This window comes from Sparus aurata, chromosome 20, assembly GCF_900880675.1.
Source record: "Sparus aurata chromosome 20, fSpaAur1.1, whole genome shotgun sequence".
Lineage (NCBI taxonomy): Eukaryota > Metazoa > Chordata > Actinopteri > Spariformes > Sparidae > Sparus > Sparus aurata.
Genome location: NC_044206.1, coordinates 19,181,813 through 19,203,001, shown reverse-complemented (window position 1 = coordinate 19,203,001; position 21,189 = coordinate 19,181,813). Strand labels below are relative to the sequence as shown.

General features: G+C 43.3%; 2 protein-coding genes across 5 annotated transcripts in view; one reads left to right on the top strand and one right to left on the bottom strand.

Annotated features, from left to right (window-relative positions):
- dock1 (dedicator of cytokinesis 1) overlaps window positions 1–21,189 on the bottom strand; it is a 206,031-nt gene that overhangs the window by 94,553 nt on the left and 90,289 nt on the right. The window lies entirely within an intron of this gene.
- insyn2a (inhibitory synaptic factor 2A) overlaps window positions 1–21,189 on the top strand; it is a 33,274-nt gene that overhangs the window by 9,731 nt on the left and 2,354 nt on the right. The window contains exons 2-3 of the mRNA XM_030400626.1: window positions 3,876–5,112; window positions 11,704–11,775. Of these exons, the coding sequence (XP_030256486.1) occupies window positions 3,881–5,112; window positions 11,704–11,775 (1,304 nt within the window). The 5' untranslated portion in view covers window positions 3,876–3,880. The remainder of the gene's footprint in view (window positions 1–3,875; window positions 5,113–11,703; window positions 11,776–21,189) is intronic.

The following is a 21,189-nucleotide window of genomic DNA, read 5'->3' as shown; positions in this document are numbered from 1 at the left end:
TGGTCTGTCGTACCGGGTGGAAAATAGTGGGTCAGTTCACTTCACTTGCTTGCCCCTAAATTGGGGGAAAAAAAGGGACCAGGGCCACCCTAAAACGAAGGGGGGGGTGATGAGTCATGCTGTTTATGCAAGAGGCCAGGGGGTGGTGTTCCAGCCGGAAGGTGAGATGAGAGCGCTGCTACGGCCGCCTGGGCCTGAACCCAATGGGTAACAAATCAGATATGTGTAGCTGGGGACACATCATTCAGCCTGCGGTGCTCACATGTCAAAAAAGATCACATTTAAATGAGGATCTGATACAATACTACAAAACTGTACGCATTGTGGAGCCTGTGCGCCGGGGAAGGGAGAGAAGAAAGTCACGAGGGAACACCGTTGCTGTTCGAGCTGACAGACTACATTTATGTCTCAAACATCTGACGGCCGAGAATTTGGTGGCATCTCGAATTGAAATCGGATATAAATACGCAGATATTGACCGCAATGCTTAATTTGGTCCCACCGCAGAACACAGAAGTGTGTTCACTGACCTCGTTTGGAGCGGGGACGTATGGCGGCAGTTTAATCTCTTGTTCAAAATGTCATCCTTTGGACAAACAAGCGGTGGAAACAAACTGACAGTGACTGGCCAGGAAGTGAATATATAATAGTCTGGGAATAAACGTCACACGGTCAAACATTCGGAAGGAAGGAAGAACAAATGTGACTCTCTTTTCTCTCTGTTGAGCCGGGGTAATAATTGGAAAATTAATGTATTGGATTGTGCCGTGCAGTCTTGATTCTACCCCCCTTACATTGTTGTACGCCCCCCCCTCTGCTTTCACAGCTCAATCAACCTAATGGCAAGGGAGGTCAGGAGTCATTAAGTGATTACATGCACACAATGCGAAAGGTGGAGATCTTTACAGCTGCGCTGTTCTTTTGTGCTCCCGCTGATAACTACACTGTGAGCTGTTTTCTGAAATTCCCCTCGGCGAATGACTGCAGTGACGGCGGCCGACGTGTGAACATGTTGCAGTTCACTTTTCGCACATTTTGTGACGCTCAGTTGGCATGTCGCTTCGCAGCATGCTTCGTAAGGATGGCGGAACACGTCGTAAATGTCTTCCATGTCGGGGGTTTGCACAAAAATTGCATTGCGCTCTACTCCCCTTGGTTATTTATACATACCGGTAATTACCTGTCTGTTGAGAATCAAACAAACATCTGCCAGCACAGCAGAAAGCTGCCATCTCTAACCTGTCTATAGAAGCATGCTGTGCCGTTACCAGTAGGGGGGGAGGGAGGGATTATTTATTTTACACTTTCGTAAGACCGGGCTGTACCAGCTTTATGTCCGTTAACAGCTGATTGGACTGTTAAACATGACAGACACATATACAGTGTACGTTGTATTTATTTTCATCGATGCAGGACTGAAACTGCCAAAACTGAAATTAAATGAATAACTTGATGGCTCAATAGATCATTTAATACGCCATTAAATGAACAAAAAACATTGGAAATAAGTGTAGGCATTAATCAGTGTATACAAATGTGACTTAAAACAGCAATAAATAAGTAAATAAGCACTCACAATCATTTTATCGTCGCATTATAGCCCGCTGAATGACACATACCCACTCCACGCTTTCATACAGGTTATCCAGAGATATTGCAGGAGAGTAACTGGACAGTTTAAAGGGGCTGTATGTAACAATTTGTAGCAGATTACATGTAAAAATCTCATTAATAATCAACAATTATTATTTTATTTTACTATCATATCATTATCAATAATCATATGTGAGGGGATTCTAATGTGATGCTCTCTCGTCTGCCTATACAAGCCTGCGGACAATTCTTGCAAGTTGTCCAGTGTTTGACTGTGGATTTCCTTGAGAAGTATTCAGGTCGGATATGACTTTATGCACTTTATTCTCTTATTCCTCGCCTCAGTGCCTCTCTCTCTACTCCACCAACAGAAAGTAACAGTGGCTACCGTCAAGTTCGGAGATGGAGTCTGCTAACTTTAAGTAACGACCGGCTCCCAGCACAACACAGACGCTCCACAGAGCCTCTTTAAGGAAAGGACCGTCAGTCCATAAAATTGGCGGGACCGTCTGTCTGTAATGGCTTTTTCTATTTCAAACATGGGTTTCTATTGTGACAAGAAAACTTCAGCTCAGACTCTCTTCAAAAATGATGGGACTGTTGCAGACAGTCTCAATGCCCGTGAGACATTTGGCATCTGGCTACTATGACAGTTAGGTAAAAAACGCCGCAAGCAAATGTGTTATTCACAGCAAAGCGGCCTTGATTTCTCGCGCTCAGTGTGGGAAATAGCAGCTCTCAGAACTCGTGTGCAACTTTTATTCATGTATTCATGCTCGGAAAATGTTGCTATGTCCTGTGTAGGCAGATTGCCTGAACACATTCTGCAGAAAAAACTACTGAAAATCATACTGCATAGCTATAAGTGGCTATTAATGTATTTAGATGAGACAGTTGTATGTTAGATAGACAGAGATACTGTGGGTGGCTGTCACTCTGCAGACAGAGCCAGACATTATAATTGAACAATAAAAAAGTGAGAGCAATAATGTAATGGAAAATACAGTGAGACAAAATGTCCAATCTAACGCTCCCAGGTGGGTAAACAGAAAAGGTTTGAAAAGGGAAGTCACTCCCTGTTGACAGAGAGCCGTCATGGCAGATAAGCTCAGGAGGATAATTGTCCTATCTGATTCCGCATCTATACAAGCGTGTAGAGTGTTTGCTTATTGTAAACCATAGAGGCAGACGGAAAATTAGATTTGTGTCAGAGCATCAGGGGCAAACTGCAGAGTTGAGATGGCGCTCCCTTACCTGTGGTAGCTGGCAAAGATAATTCGTATTATCTTTGCTTCGGGTGTTTCTCCTGAGGGGGCTGTTGTGCAATAATCAGTCAAAAAACGTACCTATTTGCAGGTATAGTTCCACTTTTTTCCGCATGTTCTCTTGTCTCTGCTTATTTAGGTAGTGCTAAATGAACAGACGTCGTAGTCACATATGCTCAAGGAGAGCAAATGTGCCCCTAAATAGGCCAAACACCCTATTTTTTACTTAATTATTAACTGTGAGAAGGGAAAGGTCAAGCAGTGAAGAGTCCTGCTGAGCTTAATGAACCATGGAAATAAACTGCAGACCTCAGGAGGCCTAGTCTTCAGAAACAGTCAACAGCCCTGTATCTTGCGACTGCTTACAAAGTGTATTTGAGAGCTTACGAATCCCCAAACAGACGGGAGACAAAAAATACTCATCAACTTAGATAGTGGGGGAGGAGGAGGAGAAATTGGGAGTGAAATTATGCCGAAATTGGAGTTATTGGTTTCGCGGAGAAGAAGATTAAATGCATCATGGAAAGGATTATTTTAAGGCATGCTAAAAACATAACCCTTGCTGTTTTTCAGTAAATAGACACAGAAGGAATGGCAAGCATAAGGAACGATGCAGAAAATAAATGCAAAGGTTTTCTCTCAAGGCCAGACACGCTTAACATGCCTAAGGAAATTCAGGACATTACCCAGACTTCAGTGTCATGTATAGAAACTATATTCCATGTCAATTATTCTCCTTATACTCAATTAACAAGGAGACAGACTTACAATGTGTGAGAAATCTGCTCCTTTACAATTTGTATTTGCTTTGCTGCTTGGCATGCATAATGACAAGTCCCTGATAAATACAAGTTTTAATAATATTCATTAAATAACCACACAGGTACCTCCCTCCTCCCTAAGCTTAGACAGTGCATGTGTTCTGTCAATTGGGCTGTAAAAAGTGAGGCAGGGGTCTTTGTCTGAGCCATTTATTACCAATGATTAACACGGCATCTTTTTTTCCATGCCCCTCAGGAAACATGGTGAGCAAGGAGGGTGGCAAATGCATGCTCACCAACTCAGAGTCTGACTCGGAGGCAGCGCCCTTGCCCTCCACCTCGCTGGCGCTGGAGGTGAAGTATTCCCTGGAAGCCAGTCGACAGGTGAGGAAGAGAAACAAGGCCCTGCAAGTGCGTTTCAAGGATATCTGCGAGGCGCAGAACGAGCAAAGGGAGGCGGAATTGCAGGCGGCGGGGAAAGGTGGCAAGCCGATCTCATACAAAGTAGCGTACCGCAAATACATGACCGTCCCTGCCCGCAGATCCATCCCCAACGTCACGAGGAGCACGGGCGTGCAGACGTCCCCTGACCTGAAGAAACGCTATCAGACCTTTCCCTTTGAGCGCAAGAAAGGCCACACCTTTAAACACGTGGCGGCCGTGGAAACTTATAAAGGTCAGAATAACGGTTTTGTCATGGAGGTGAAGCAGTCCAAGGCTGCTGAGCAGGGTTTAGATGAGGAGGAGGAGGAGGGAGCCTGCGGGGGGAGTGGAGTCCGGAGGACCAGGGCTCTGCTCCATACTAATGAGTGCATTGCCACAGTGGAGCAGCACACTGCACCTGATGGCCTGTGCTCTGACGCTCTGCTGCTCAGTTGCTCTGCAGACACAGACTGCCTTGCAGACACGCAGAGAGGAAGCGGAGCCGGAGCACAGGCAGAGTACCAGCTTTGCAGCGTCCCATCCAAAGCCAGGACAGGATTACAACACAGGGAGGCCGATACAGACCGCTTGACCAAGAGGCAGCTGCTCAATCTGGAGGAGGGCTCATCCCGAACCCTGCCGGACAGGGCCTCCAAGGTTACGGGCCCCATTGCCTGGAACTCCCTTACCCAAGTGGAGTGCCTGGATAGTCCATCTGTGCGGAGCAAGCGGAAGAAAGCCCTGCAGCTGAACGGGCTGCAGAGTGAGACGCTACCACGTTCCAGCAGAGGCTGTACAACACAGGCACAGTGCCACACAGGACAGTTATCTGCCCGGCCTCTACGGGGCATGGAGGAGCCTCTGTCACCCTGTACAGGTGGTGAGGCTGGTGGGGCACCGCCTGATCAAACGCAGGAGGCCTGTAAGCAAATAGTGCCTATGAATCAGGATGGGGATGTTAAAGCACAGCTCCAGGCCATGGAAAATCTCATCAGCTCCAGCCAAGAAACCATCAAGGTGCTGCTGGGGGTCATCCAGGAACTGGAGAAGGGAGAGGCCCACAGAGAAGGGTAAGACATCTCACTTATCACCTGTTCTTTACACTTGAGATGCCCCAATTTGACACTGATTGCAAAACACTTCAACTCAGTGTACCTGCTGATACAAAGTACTGATCTGATTGCTTTCCATTTCCCAACAATCTAAATGCATTTGAATCATTTTTAGGCCAGATATTGCTGTAGCATGAAAAACCTGAGTATGCGGACCACCGTGATTAAATGATGAGAAAAACAGTTTTCTGAGAACATTCACCAAAAAAATGCAGTGGCTTTATCAAATCTTAGCTGATAACTGATCTGCTTAAGATCTTGATAAGGCCTCGTAATCGACACTAGTGTCACGCAGAAATTCGCCAGAAATGTCATTTACTTCAATCAGATTTGAGAAAGGTCCTGATGTTAACAAGGTAAAACCAAGGAAACATCAGAGACCCAGAACACGCTCATGATTCAGCAGGAACAGGAAGAGTTCCCTCTTGATGTGTCACATTATTTCTAGATCTTAAGGACAACCTCGTCATTGTGACAGCTGCTCAGCAGAGCCGAACCATCCAAAGGGTGCTTAAAAAAGAGATCACAGTTGTGTGTAGCCAGCGATGATGTGGCTTTCACCTGATGTGCCCGACAGTGCTATTACAGCACGATGTCCTTTTGTGATGATTTCCCTCCAGATATGATGGAGCTGCTGCAGGACTTATTTACAGAGAAATGATCTCACTCAATTTGGCCCAAGTGGTTTGATAACTCGTCGTGTGAAACATGGCTACTGTGAACGTGGCCTTTAAACAACATTCAAACCAAAGCTGTAGGGAATAACAGACAATTCACACAGATTTTTAATGGAACAGATTCAGCCAGTGAAAACAAAACCACGTGTAACAAATCAGTAATAGCGGTAATGAATACGTATGAAATCAATGAGAATAAGGATACCAACTAACGAATATCCATTAATGTGCAGACTACTTTCACATTCAGTATATTAGTTTGTATAGCCTAAAAAATGTCACAAAATTGTGAGCACAGAAAATCACCAGAATTTCCCAGAACCCAAAAGTGACGTCTTTAATTTGCTTCTTCTGTCCGACCAACAGTGCAAAACCAAAAAACTCTTCATTTACTATCATAGGTGTCAAAGAAAAGCAGCAAATCCTTAGATTTAAGGAGATGGAACCAACGAACGTTTGACATTTTTGTTTGAAGAATGACTAAAACAATGAATTGAGTAATCCCCGCAGCACGAGCCTCAATATGTGAATTATCACAACACTAAATATGCAAATATTTTAAGGACATTAAATCATCTAGTGACACGTTTGGGTTCTTTCATCGCTTAAGTAAAACTAGACGTTTAATAATTGGCCCCGTCCACCTTCACACCATGTTTATCTAGTAAGTCCCAGGCCTTTGAAAAAGCCCTGGTCTGTGAAAAAGCCATTTACCGTCCAATGGATACTGAGCATATACAAAGGGGCAGCAGATAGTATCTAGGCCGCTGAAACAGAGGATTGTGTATCCAAAAGGGATGAGGCAAACAAAATGGCCAATTTGTTGAGTGAATTGCTCGAGTTCCGAGCTCAGATCCCTATCTGCTCTGAGCAGCAGTATGGGACGAGAAAATCCATATAATCAGCATCATACCAGCCTGGAGTCCACAACCTGTGGGAATAACACACACAAACACACCTGTCAAGCTCATGAACAAGTGGCACACAACAAGAAATGCTTGAGAGTGAAAGAAAGCAAAACCGGCTTCACCGAACGACAAGGCAAAACTAAAAACTCCAACAGGCACAGATGTTACCATAGATTGAGTCTGTGCCATCTAAAAAGACAATTATCCTCCCTCAAGCAGCCATAATCTCCTTATCACCAAAACTCATAAAAGTAGTAAGCAAGTAAAGCAGACATGTGGTGCAGCATGGGGAGCCATCATCTCTGTGTTGCCCAACACATCTGGCTTATCAGATGTGTCTGAAGTGGCAGGTGGGAGAGAAGAGGAGGGGCTTCGCTTGTAAATGAAAATTAGTGACGACCATCTGGTCACATACATAAAGAAACAACCCCAATGCATTAATTACAAAAGCTTACATTCAGTTAAAGTCAGTGAGCAGTATAAGCCTCTTGTAATCCATCTGAGCCCCAACTGAACCTGCACTTCCATACAAACGCCGATGTCGTCATCTTCTTCCTGTATGTATTTACAGTTTTCCAGAGACGTTTCTTTCATGAGCCAAGCAGAGACTTGTAATACGGCTTGAGTCACACAACATTGACTATATATTCCTGTTACATAAATGTCACTGACACAACAAACAGGAGGGCCCACAGGCTATAGGTGAACTGCCAGTGCAATTACATCTTGATGTATAACTGCTGATGTTTACACGGCTTTCATTTTTCACTGAACGCAGCGCTGCGTTCATTCATCACCACGCATGTGCTCGTGACACGCTGCTCGGACGGGAATTGAAATGCGATGGTTAATGTGCTGAGGCTAATAAAAAACATGCCTCTATCCATCCCCCACCAACACACACACACACAAACACACAAACCCATACACTTGTCTGAAAAAAATGGCAAAAACTAATTAAAACTTTAAGCTTTGAAAGTGAGATATTCCATTGATCTCTGCTAAAACAAAATGCACAACCAAAATTAAACTCGGCCAACATCTGAGTCATTTCAACTAGAAACTAGTCATAGTAACAACCCTTGAATAATTTAACTTTCATAAAGCTATTGTTCCCTGGATCCGTGTGGCCTCGAGGAAGAAGTCAACAAGTGTGTAGAATAGAAAGAGAAAGAGAACAGAGTTGAAAAATGTGAGGAACAGCATGTCCCTGAATCCATTTTAAACCACTTCAGATTCACATTTCAAAGTTTTGCAATGATGTCCTCTATGTTCCTCAGTGTGGACAGCGCAAAACCCGAGAGAGCAAAGTCAGACCACTTGGTCTTTGCAACTGAGAACAAATTCTCACACCATAGTTGCTGAATTCATGTAAAATTAAGCCAGAGTGCAAAAGTAAATCAGAATTACAAGATGGGTGGCAGAATTTGTGACCGCAAACTTTCTACAGGGACTGACTTTCGAACATAGTTCCATTTCGCTGTGATGATTCAACCTAGACAGTTTCATGCAAATCCAAGAATGCAACTGCCGAATAATGCGTGTCACCCAACGTCGCCTATGCAGAAATAGAACGGGACTTCCAGATCGCAAATGCCCAAAATAACTTCTCCCACTTCGAGAACAGAGATGGTTAAAGCTTGAAAGCGAGCAGGTGAAAAAAAGTGACTGAGAGCGACAAGGAAGTGCGAGGCGACGTCTCTCCTGGTTATGTATTATTAGAACTTTCGAAGATTATATAAGCTGTGCGTTTCTGCAGCTGCTGAGGTGAAAAAAAAAAAAAAACAGTTCAGGGTGCCTTATGTCCCAATACACATATATATTCTTCTTGTCCAGTTCTGCCCTGGGCACACAACAAAGTGTGAAGGGTACAATGTTCGTCTGGAGTGCATCATTGGTTGCATCCAACGATATGAAACTGTGGAATAAATTTGCTGCATCATCAGCCAGTGTTGGCAGGCTGCACCTAATTAATCACACTCAAGAGGACTTGTTGTCTATTAACACTGTGTATGTGTCCATGTTTTTATGCCTTTGGACTCCCACCCACTCGGTGACCTTTGGGAGAGCTCACCTAGAAGCACAAAGGGGGTAAGGGTGTATAAATATATTGTTAATGGCATTTTGGCTTCCCTCTCCCCAGGGAAGCCTGCCGAAATGAGCTCTGCTCTCTCTCATTTTCTCTTATCAACTCAGCGTGAGAGAGGGGTAGGGAGGGATGAAAGATAGACAGAATGAGGGGCATCTAAAACAGCATGAGGGCGAGAGATAGAGAGAATAAGAGTGAGTTGCTTAAAGGGATGCCATCCTGTTGCAGGTGCGCCCCACTGGCTGCTTATTGATTGGTTCACCAGGGTGGAAAGGTGAAGTCGGCCTTGAACTTTCCAACTGCACTGTACTGTCGCCCCCCTCTCCGACGGCAAGCCTCTTAATTACAATTAATCGAAGCTACAAACTTCAAGTGATCCTTCCTACATCACTGCGCTCTCTTCTCAGACTCTTGCCCATTACCTCATTCTGCGACATCCTTAATAACAATATTGATATCAACACTGCTAATATACCTGTCAGCGGATATAGCACAGAAAGGAGTAGATAAGAAGGGAGGAAATTTATGATAGCGGTTTAATTTTTATTGGCCCCGCACCTTATGGGCAGCATGACAAAGAGCCCCAGAGAGAGATTTAAAAAATGCCTCTGCTACAGTGAAGATGAGAGAAGGGAAGTAAATGTGAAAGTTTAGCGCATTAACCTCAGTGAGCAGAAAAATTCAGTGACTTTAGCAGAAGTGTTCACTTCAGAAACCTTAACTTACGACTGTGATTGTTTCTTAAAGGGTTAATTCAGCCAAAAAACAAAAAAAAAACAAAAACCATATTCTCACACAGCTTTAGGGTCATTTAGCCACTATAAAGCCATGGGGCCACTGGAGAGCCGCTCCGTCACTTTTTCTCTCCAATTGAGGAAATAAAATGTTCCCAGTTTGTATACTTGACAGTTGAAAGACATACATACACATATCAAGAACTTGAAGTTCCAATCGTCACTAAAGTGTCCGTCATTCAAGAGAGCAAAAAACAAACAGAGCGGTCATAGATGCCAGCTTGACATTTAGGGTGTGCTGACTGATTCACAGTGTCAATGCGTGCTTTGAGTAACAAGAAAATGTTCCACCTTATAAAGATGCTAGCAGTCTTTGTGAATTTCCCTAGTTTATAGATGTCAAATATTAACTTGAAATGATGAAAAGGCAGCAAAACGTCCTTTCTTTTTAGAGCAGTTCACAGATCCAAATCTATAACTTTACCATGGCACTACACCCCCTGATCATGACAAAAGAAAACCCAACACAGTGAAGGAAAATGGAATTTCACGCTACTGTAGACAATCTCACTCAAGACCTTACTGGCAACAGTATGTGGACTGAACTAACGAGGGCTTATTTTTCAGAAAGACATGTTGCGGTTTATTCTTTTTAAGAAAGATTTCCATTCATACTGTGATTACAAAAAATTACATTGACCTCCACTTTGCTAGGTCAAAGGCAGAGAACTCAAAAGCCGATATCTCCAAACACAGACAAATGGAATCAAAACTGTATCCACAAGTAGGTACCACTGGTAAGCTTGAGTGTTTACTTGGTTGAGTTGACCTTTTGATACCTGTGTACCAGTGGAATATTCAAGACGCTGGAAAAATGTATCCTTAATGAGCGAAAGAATTTGACACATAAAAATGCCAAATTCGAAAAAGGAAAATCTGCTTTAAATAGAGGGTGGTAGTACTTGCTATTAGCTGATATGTGTGTATCCATATACCCACTGTATTGTGAAGGAGCGTGCTTGATGAAGGGCAATGCTTTGGGCGAAACATCAGCTACAAAAAGTCTGACATCTGTACTGGGTTTACAAGCCTCCTTTTTGTTGATGCAGCAGTGCAGATCATAACCATAAAATACAGCCGGCAGAGAACTTCCCTCTCATCCACGTCATTGGTGAAGTCTTCCCACAGTATGTCCATTGCACATGTAATAGGTCATTAATTACAAGGACAAAACCCCCCTGTCAATCAATATGACCCATTTCCACATGCTAATCCATTAAAAAGCAATTGAGCCTTCGAAGCATGTAACCAAATAGTTACACTCACGGCTTTAGCTTCCCCTTGAGAAATCTTTAATGGGAACTCGGTCCACGACAATATTTTATCGCAGTGACAACTGATAATAGAGCACACAGGATGTAATATATTAGCATATTGATGGGTTTTATGTGAATTTCGTGAATCAATACCACAGTGGAATAAAGACCGACTGTATAAAGCCAAAGGGCTGCTGTCCCAAACAAAGCTGTCAAATTTTTACAGCTCAGAGGATCCATTAAGTTTCAGTTTTTCAGGTAGTCAAGGGTTCACACTGAGCACAATTTACTGTGTATTTTACAACACCATCCTCTACTAAATTGATCATCAGTGGTGGGAGTGTAAAAAAGCTTGATACTGGAAAGAATTGGAGGAGGTACAGAGGATATCTCATTAGGCTCTGGGAAACATTTTTCTTACATATTACATTTTTAAAAATCAATAATGGTTTTGATAATTAAAATAAATCTTATTACAGCCCAACCCATTCACTGTCGTTTCAGGTTATTGTAAGGTAATGCTACAATCCTGACACAAGTCTTTCATCAGCCCCTCCTTTCCAAGCAGCAGAGACACTCATCCTTTAGACTAGTTTGCCTTATCTGACCTCCAATCAGTCAACCACAGCTAATGGCCGACACAGCGTTCTTTGTGCCCTGGCTGCGGGACACAGGCCACTCAAGAGGGCAGAGTGACTCCTCATCAGCCTCATTTACCTCGCTCCTGCTAACGAGGGACGACAAACAAGATGAGAAAGGAAGGTGCGAGGGAGCAGCTTAACGAGTCCTGTAATTACTCATTCACGACTCTTATCTTCCCCGCAGACTCTCCTATCGAACCGGACAGGACACGGCCAACTGTGACACATGCCGGAACAGCGCATGCATTATTTACAGGTTAGTGGCCATTCCTCTTCAAAGACACGATGATCCAAATGTGCCCTGTCTTTTCTCCTTGAGGGAAAGTGAACAGGTGGAAAAAGGACAGTAGAGAGGAAGGGAAGGCACGGGGGAAGCAAGACTAATGTGGATGCTGTTAACGAGCACACGGGGAAGGGTGACATTTACACACCACGCTCTCTCTGAATCTATACATCTTTGTCAGCCTCTCCATTGTCACCTCATTTACTGAAGGGGTGTGTAGCAGGTGTAGGGTCAGCTGGGTTTAGAGACAAAGGGGTGCAAGGTTGAAAAAAGGGGAGAGGATACATATATAATGAATGAGCACAGGGTAGCAAAAGGTGAAATTAATTACCATGAAAACATGGTGAAATATCATCACTGTGTGCTGTTGCCAAGCCAACTGAGCCTCTGCACAAACTCAACCTAAGATCAATTAATTTGACAACCAGTACAGTCGTGAGTCCAAAGTCATTAGTTACCAGGGTGCATAATTATCTCTTTATTAATGCGTGTGTGTGTGTGTGTGTGTGTGTGTGTGTGTGTGTGTGTGTGTGTGTGTGTGTGTGTGTGTGTGTTTGTATTAGACATTCCTGTCTGGATTTCTTGTGTGTGATCGTGTTTCTGGATGGTAATTGTTGCTGAGAAAGGAAGCAGATGTATCGGTTAGTTGGTTGGCAGATTATGAAATGGCAACAACTATGATAACTGTTGCAGTAACTTATAAGAACAAGTGGCAATAACTTCTGATTCCAGCTTCCGTGATGTGGGCATTTGTGGTAAATAGAGCCCCTTTCGGTTTCTGACTGCTGGTCTTTATGGCCGACCGACCAACCAAGCGACCAATCTACAAACCAACCAGTCAACCCGCCAACCGAGCAACCAACCAACCAACTGACAAGTCAACCCACCAACTGAGCAACCAACTATCTGACTGACCAACCAACCGACCAAACGACAGACCGACAAACCAACCGGCCAACCCACCAACTTACTAAACAACTGAACTACCAACCAGCCAATTGACCAAACCGACCCGTGAAATCCTCCAATGTTCAAAATTTCATGGTAATCAAACCAAGAAATGTTCCTGTATTTCATTCTGGACCAAAGCATTGAACTGACTGACAGAAAATGCCATCCTTGGAGCATTGTTGCTCGTGTGGCAAAAGAACATCCAGACATTCATAACATGACAAAAGTCAACTATTTACGGTTCAGTCATCTCAAAGTTGTCAGTGGGTCCTGACACCTCTTGTCCTCTTTGATACACAATGAGTCTGACAGTCTGCAGACCCCATGGCGGCACTTTGCTCACTGCTGGAAGTGCATGACAAAACCTGTGCGTGCAAATGTGTATGTGCTTCAGACTGTTTTTCTGTTTGTTGCTCAGAAAAGGTATGATTCCAACAGTCACAAAGAACAGGAGTGGGGAAAGCTGAGAGAGACAAGAGATTTAAAGAGAAGGAGGTTGAGAGGCGATCAATAAAACTGTTTTTAGTGGACACTGCTGCTCCACTCAGTCGGCATTTTGCCTCTGATGAGCCATTTAAATCATCTTCTATCCACTGCCCTCAATAACTGATAAGCCACTGGCCAATCTTCAGTCGACTGCTCTGTAAATGAAGGAGCCGGGCACAGCTCTGTTCGCTATGATGTTTGCTCTGAGGAAAGTGTCGTAAAGCGCGCGCGTGTGTGTGTTTAAATTGAGGTACTTCTCCCACATAGCTGCAGGGTGGACAACAAAAACAGCCATTTTTACAACAATTCAGTGACAGCCAGATGAAGTGAGGTGAGCTGAATTATGGCACATGATGTGAAGGACATTGGAAGAGCACAGCATGGCACAGGGGAATTAAGAGGCAATGGGTTGTGTTTGGAGTTAAAGGGTGGCTGAAATGGGGACAGACTGCTGAGACCGGAGCCCGCCCGGTATTATAAATTAGTCAGCACCGTGTTTAATGCTAACTCTGTGTGATTTGACCCTGGGGAAGATAAGGTCCAGCTCCCTCTGGTCTACCTGTCCTCTATCTCAGCTCTGCCTTAATGTGTGAGCACAAACTGCAGCGGCATTACACATCCAAAAAAAAAAACAAAAACATGAGCTGTTCCATTGTGTGGTTCTTTTTGTCAAGATATTGCAGCTCAGAGTGTACCTATACAAATCAGTGGTGTGATGGGAAAGGTGTTTCATATAAATATCGGCATGACCTGAATTCCCAATGACGGATTAAAATGTGCAAAATTTGGGCTGCAGTGAAAAGCTATGATTAAGTGTGAACATTTGAATATGAGCTAATTATACAAACATGTTTGGGATTTGTCTAACGTAGCCGTCTTGTCTAGATTTATCCCATCTGAACTTCAAATTTCAAGAGAGAATAATATCAATCATAGACTTCAGCACTGTCAACGACAACTGTCTTCGAACAGGCGCTATATAAACATTGCAACTCCCTATTTGGCTTCCCAGATCTGCCTCAATCAATTGCAACGCCTCATCTGCGGAGGAAGTGCAGAGAAACAGAAACTCAATACAAAACAGAAGGCTCATTTCTGACAAACCTTGCCGGCGACTGGCAGGGTTTCAACTTGACAAAAGGGCAGAAATTTTCAAAGTGAGACGTTTTGAAATCTGTTAAATTGATCCGAGGGCTCCTTTAAAGAGACCCGCTTGGCATGGTGAATTGTGTTGATTGGACACAGAATCAAATATAGCAGTTGTATTCACACAGGCAGGAGGATTAAATGGCAATCTAATTAGTTAGATCTCCATGAAAACAACCTCTCCGGAGGTGGAGGAACACAGGACAGGATGCAGAGCCATGCATGGAACACACACTGAACGTGGGAAGAATAGCTGTCTATAGTATCTATTACCATTTTTTATTCTTTTTTGCGAGCGTGTTTGCGTCTTTGTGCCAGGGCCAAATCCCTAACTCTTGCGTTTATGACGAAGCTCATGACCGGAGTGGACATATGGGTCCATAAATCATTTTTAACGCAGCCCGGTAAGGAGCCAGCCGTGCACTCTTCAGCATAATCAATTTGTCCAGGAGTATATGGCATCATCTCAGAGCCCATCCTTAGCATAACAACGGGCGCAGATCAATATGGTGCTGTAGAGTCTGTAGGACTGGACTTCAAACGGAATACACAAGCTTGCTGTTGGTCTCTTGTCCTTGTCTAGTTCCATGCTCCTCATTTCGAACCATCTTGAACTCTTTCTTTTATCCTCCCTCGGCAACTTTCTCGCTCTATCTCACTGTTTCCCCGGTTATCTCCTCCCAACAGCCAACGGTGTGTGTTCAAATGAACTTGGGGATTCGTTCGCTTAATACAACGCGCATGACATTGAAACAGAATAGGAGAGAGGGGGATGAAAAGATTAGTGCGATTCATTCCATCGTGCCAGGTGATGTAATATCTGTTACTGAGAAAGGTGGGGGGTGGGTGGGGGGAGTCAGAGAGTAAGCATGAGAGACAAACACAGGGAGACACTGGAAAGGGAGAAAGAAAGGTGACAGACGGGATGGTGCAGAAAAGCCGGGGATTTGAAATGCATTCCACTTATTTCAAGTCCACGGGCATTAAGTCGTGATGTGTCTTGACGCAGAAACCCTGTAATCTCATTTTCCTCACACTGCATTTATATGAGCTAATGTGCTGATCAAACAGGGAGATAGTTTTAAGTGGCTGTGATTACAAAAAAGTCCCCCACCACCGGGTATCATTGTTCACAATGGACGACAGTTAGTTCCAATCAGTTTAATTTTGTCAATAGCTCGCATGTCTTGCAATTAATTCAGAGAAGGGGAACCGCAGCTGATCATTAACCTAACTGTCTGATGATAAAACATTCTTTGAATAACGCTGCGGCGCAAACAGATGATGAGAAAGATAATAAAGAATAAAAAAAGGAATGGGTATTTAAAAGGACGTGAAAAAAATCTCAGATCTATTGTGCGAGGCTATGAAAATCAATTAAGCGTTGCTAAAGGCTGCAGAGCTGATTACATTATAACATATGGAAATTATTGAGCAGCGAGGCTGTCCTACCGCACGACTCTGCCGGGGGAAGATATCTCTTTTTGTGCAAGCATAATGATGTTTCCCAACATGGTGGCGAGCTGGTTACCATAGCTACAGGACGGATCCTCGGTGGGACAGACAGCGAGGACAGTCGGGAAGAGCACATTCACACCCGGGGAAGATAAGAGAACCAAAAAAAAAAAAAAAGGAAAAGCCAGGGTGAGAATGTGAAACAGGGAGAGGATGAGGGGAGACAACAGGAGATAAAGACACAAAAGAGAGGGGTAAAGGGCAGGTAAGAGGTGTGCGTGTCAGTGATGATTTTTTAAATTTTTTTTGTTCTATATACACTTTTTGGAGAGAAGCAGCACGACAGGGAAAGAGTCGGAGTGAGAGAGAGAGAGAAATAAAGAGTCAGAATGAGTATGGGAGAGAGGTTAAAGACTGACAAGGTCCAAAGTGCCTTCTTCAATTTGTTCTGATCCGACGACCCACTCTGGGGAGTGGCGGACAGGGGACAGGAAAATGCCAACGACGCTTCACTTTTCGCTTTCAGCAAAAAAAATCTAAATGTGGAGCGACGCATGCGGGCCCGTGACAGTTTCATAAGGAGACGCTGATAACTGGGCCGGGTAGAGACTAATAAATCTTTCATTAAAAGGCCTTTTGAGTATGTTTCAAAGATGAGATGATTATCTTTTCACTCTGCTTTTTTTTTCTCCAAATGAAATTATGCACATTTTTTTTTTTATTTTTTTTTTATTTCAGTGACATTTTAAATTTCCTTGCTATGATTTTCCCCAAGCCACAGGCCACTTTACCTCCGCATTGTATGACTCTCGAAGGAAGACTGAAAGCTGTGATTTTGTTAAGAGTAGCAAATTTAATTGAAGGGTTGATTCAGCTTGATGAAAATAAACAGCTATCAGGACTCATGGTGTGTCTGGAGCATCACAAATCTCCAGGTTGTTCAAATAAGTATGCTGGGGATCTTCAAGTGTGTTTAATGAATAGGTCAGACTATAATACAGCTATAGAGCTTTATTAAGCCTGCAAAATAACAGTGGCACAAAACTAACACAGGCAGCATATAAACAGGAAGGGGCACTCAAATGATTGATAATGATTTAAAACCTGACATCACAAATATCACATAAAGTGGTGTCAACAGTGCTTGAAAACATGTCAGGGGAGGGATGTAAATATGTTCAATACTTCAGACGGAAATTGAGACATAAATGGGGTTTCTACATATTAACTCAGATGTCAGTGTGAACTTTTGTCTTTTTGAAAGTCATGTCATGACATTTCCGTTCTACTGGGCACGGGAGCTGACAAGAAACGCGGCAGAGAGGGAGGGATCGACGCGCAACCAAAGGTCGAAGCGCAGATTCAGACTCGATGTTTGAACCATTTATGTAGCGGCTGCTCTCGCAGGTTAATCCCCAGTCGCTGCCATTTAACTCAACGCCTTCCTCTACAGCTGAAGTTTTAACACATCGCTGTTGCAGAATTGTTCCTGGCATGGAAAAAAACAAACAGTGAGTGAATCATAACAACTACAGTATCGGTTATTTGCTAAGTTTTCCTGACAAGCAACCTCTTGCAGTTTGCGACTAATGGCTGTACAGAGGAGACAGTAGCTATGTTACATCTGCATCAAAAACACTTGCGTACAACATTTTCAGACAGCTCTGACTACAGATCTTTTTTGTCACTTAGATAGGACTTGTTTGATAAATCTATTCAGGAACAATCTCAGATACAACATGGCAGATGTGAACAAAGATGTGTAGTCCTTTCTTTCCTCGACTCTTTTTATTTTTACTGGTCAGCCGTTCTAAACTGGCTACTCGGCTCACAAGGTGCTTCAGGTTGTAGGGTTCGGGGCTGGCAGACTACAGTTTGTTGTTTAAGGAGGCTGAGTGTGAAGACTATGTTTTTGTCAATGACCCTGATATGTTTCAGAGGATCTGTTTGTAGCTTGAGGCAGACTAAACTTGAGTACTTTTTAGTATGTGTGTGTGGGTGTGAGTGTGTAGGGGGGGGGGGGGCGCATTGTAACAAGTAGTTGGCACACATGTTTCCACAAACGAAATCAAAAGTTTATTTCCGTCTGTTCTTTCTGGTCTTTCTGTTATTTTTCCTTCTGGTCTTTCGGTTCTTTCTTTTGCCGCTTTGATATACTTGACGTAATACTTTCAAGTATTCAGGTAAACAAGAGCAGAATTTAATGTTAAGAGGGATACAAGAGGACATCACAATCCACTGAAAGCAAGATAAGTAAAAAGTAAGATAGACATGTAATACGAAAATAATTCTTACAAAACTGTATAGAGAGCCTGCAAAGGCACAAACCCAAATGCAAGAGCTGAACAAATCAAAGGCCGCCACACAGGAACTAGGAACTGAATGGTCTGATAACATATCTAAGCTCTCAGAGCATGAATTGAAAATACATTAAGACTTGCATCAATAAAAATAATATATTATATATTTTTTAAATCAGGTTAAATGGCTGCGAGTCCATGCAGGGCTGAAGCTGTGGATGCACCGCAGCCACAGCCTCAGCAGCATTAGAAGCTTACACTGAAGTGCATGGACAATCATATCGCAGTTACATGCATCTGTTGGTGTGTGTTGGTGTTTGTGAGAAACACATCTTGCAAAAAACTGACGCAGCATTAAGCTACAGTGCCCCAAAGACACCAAAGAACCTTGTGAAGAGACGTCTCGTTCTGTGCCTTTACACAGGATTAATTGAAGGTTTTTTAGGAGATGAAACACTCACAATGAAATATTGAGCATACTGCTTCGGCAGTGACACCACCACACACTCATTACGCCCTGACAAACACGCAGCCATTGATCAGAGGGATCCTTTGATGATGCGTTACGACAGTTATTTGAGCTGCGAGAGCCTGTTAATTTTGCAGCTCATGAATTACGCTTAATGTGTGAGCTTGAGTTTGGCTTCAGAAGACAACGCGATCTTATTTTACATCGTGACCCAGAGGAAAGTGTTCACACATGTAGTTAAGTTCCCAGAGTTACCAGAGGCAAAAAAACGAACATCTATAACTGGTCTCAGAGAACATCTTAGGACAGATAAAATCAAGCAAGAGAGCATCAAACAGCACAGAGGAATCTGTACATTTAAGCCAGTGAAGCGTTAATAAAATCCAAACCAGAGTAGATGAAATAGTCAGGATAAACTATACGGCAGCGGGTAAAACCATTCTTATAGCTAAAGGTTTGGTAAAAAATTTTTAAAGTCGACTTAGTCCGACTCTGACCATTACGGCCCAATCAAACTAAAAAAATATGGTGGGTTTTTGTGAAAAGGAGAAGCTCATTATCAGACTTGAGGGTACATTCTGTGGTGTACAGGGTGCTAATGAGGTCTCATATGCAGTCAGCAGCCAATCATTTCATGCTACATGAAATCTTGAAACCCATTCTTAAATCTTAAATTGAGACTAGTGCAGGCAGCGGTATGGTCTCCTCTCCTGGAACCTGCAGAAATCCTTGCTGCTGAATTTTGGATGCCAGAAAGACTTTGGGGTTAAGAGAGCCGCAGCAGTCAAAGTTAAATAATATCAAAGCATGAATCTACTTCTTTTGAAGCAAAGGTTTCATTTCGGAGATTGCTGTGCTGAATGAGAAACCTCAGAACGGGTCTTTTTTTTTTTTTTGCCGGAGCGTCGTAAAAAGTAATTTTGAGAAAAACAAAACAGATATTTTCTGCACAGGGCTTCAAATTTGGTTTGAAGATTGCAAGGTTTTGCAAAACAAACAGAAAAGACGATTGTTGCCTTTTAGTAGTGCAAAAATTCAGGTATTAACACATACAAACCTTGTTTCACAAATGAAACAGGATTTGGAAAAGTGGAGTCGCCCGAGGCCTGCACTATGGAGCAGGATTTGTGGTTAGCGAGGTATCATCAGGGAAAACTGTGAATGCCAAGGGCTACGACAGTTGTGCACTTCTTACAGGGGTAAACAAATCAACATGACTGAGAACACCAACTTCTGACCTATGTACTGCTTTGAATTATGTTTTGATTTGTCTGTTTGGAACCACAGGGGTTTGCAGATGACAGAATAAGGCTAAAGCTGTCAAATAAACGTCATGAGGATACATGTAAGCAACACTTGTCAATTCATGGAATAGCACAAATGCAATTGGTTGGATCTACCCATGCTCTAGTGTTGCAATGATATTCTTAGCCTATTAAGTCAGGCATTAACATAGTCAGCGATATTTTGTCAGCCATCCTATCTGTACTCGGCAGCTGTTACTGTGTTGATTTGGTCTTCTCTTCAACCAAACCAAACCATAACAGGAAATTATAGAATTTAAGCTGCATGAACCAGATCGTCAACGTAAACAGTCTCAGTCACTGATCTGTAGATGCAACCCTTTTTCTTTTACATGCAGAATAATCGTGCATGTGCTCATCCAAACTCCAACAGACTTCGCACAAAGTGAAGTGGATTTACACAAGTGTAATTAACAGCCTGTGATTTATTGCTAATAGCTGCAGTGTTCTTGGCCCCGTGTAAAGGCCTGAGTCAAACAAATGCAAAGTGCTGAGTGTCTGGTTCAGCACCCAACACTCACTCGAGTCACCGTCTGACACCCACGTTTATGTCTGTTCTCTTCTAATCAATGCTCGAGGCATCAACACACAAAGTCAAAGCTGCCATTCGAGAACGTGTGCGTGTAATCTGCACCTACAGCTCGCCTGTGACACTAATCATTACAAACATCTTTTGATGGAATTCCATTTGATGTAGATTTTATAAACTAGTCAGTCAAATAAGACGTCTTGGGTGTGCAGCGGGCAATCATTACAATGCCTTGTATTTCAATCAGAGCAGGCAGCTTACTGCCAGCTCACCTTGACACCGCATAATCTCTCACAGTGGCAGCGTCTAGCCAGACAAACTGCAGTATTCATGAGGTGGATCCTGCAGCCATTATGTAAGTCCGTCCGTCAGAGTCCCCACCGCCGACACCACCAGTCTGACTCAGGCTAGTGGCTTGAGGAGGCTTTAGCAGATTAAAGTCCCCCCCTACACTTACCACAGCTAAGGCTGTAATCTGAGTTTCACTTAACAGAACCTAGCAGTCAGATGTGCGCGGGCGTGGGATTACAATGATGGCTGGTCCAGATAAATCCCCTAGGACCCTGGGGGAACGTGGAGTACACCGAGAGGGGAAAAAGACTCTGAGCTTGTGAATGTGTGTGTCTCCTGAGAAAATCCCACAAATTAAATCATTCCGCATCCCTATTAGCATTTGCTATTGTTGTAATATTGTGCAGGGATCAAAGCAACATGATATAAACCAAAATCCAAAAAAGGCTCACATCA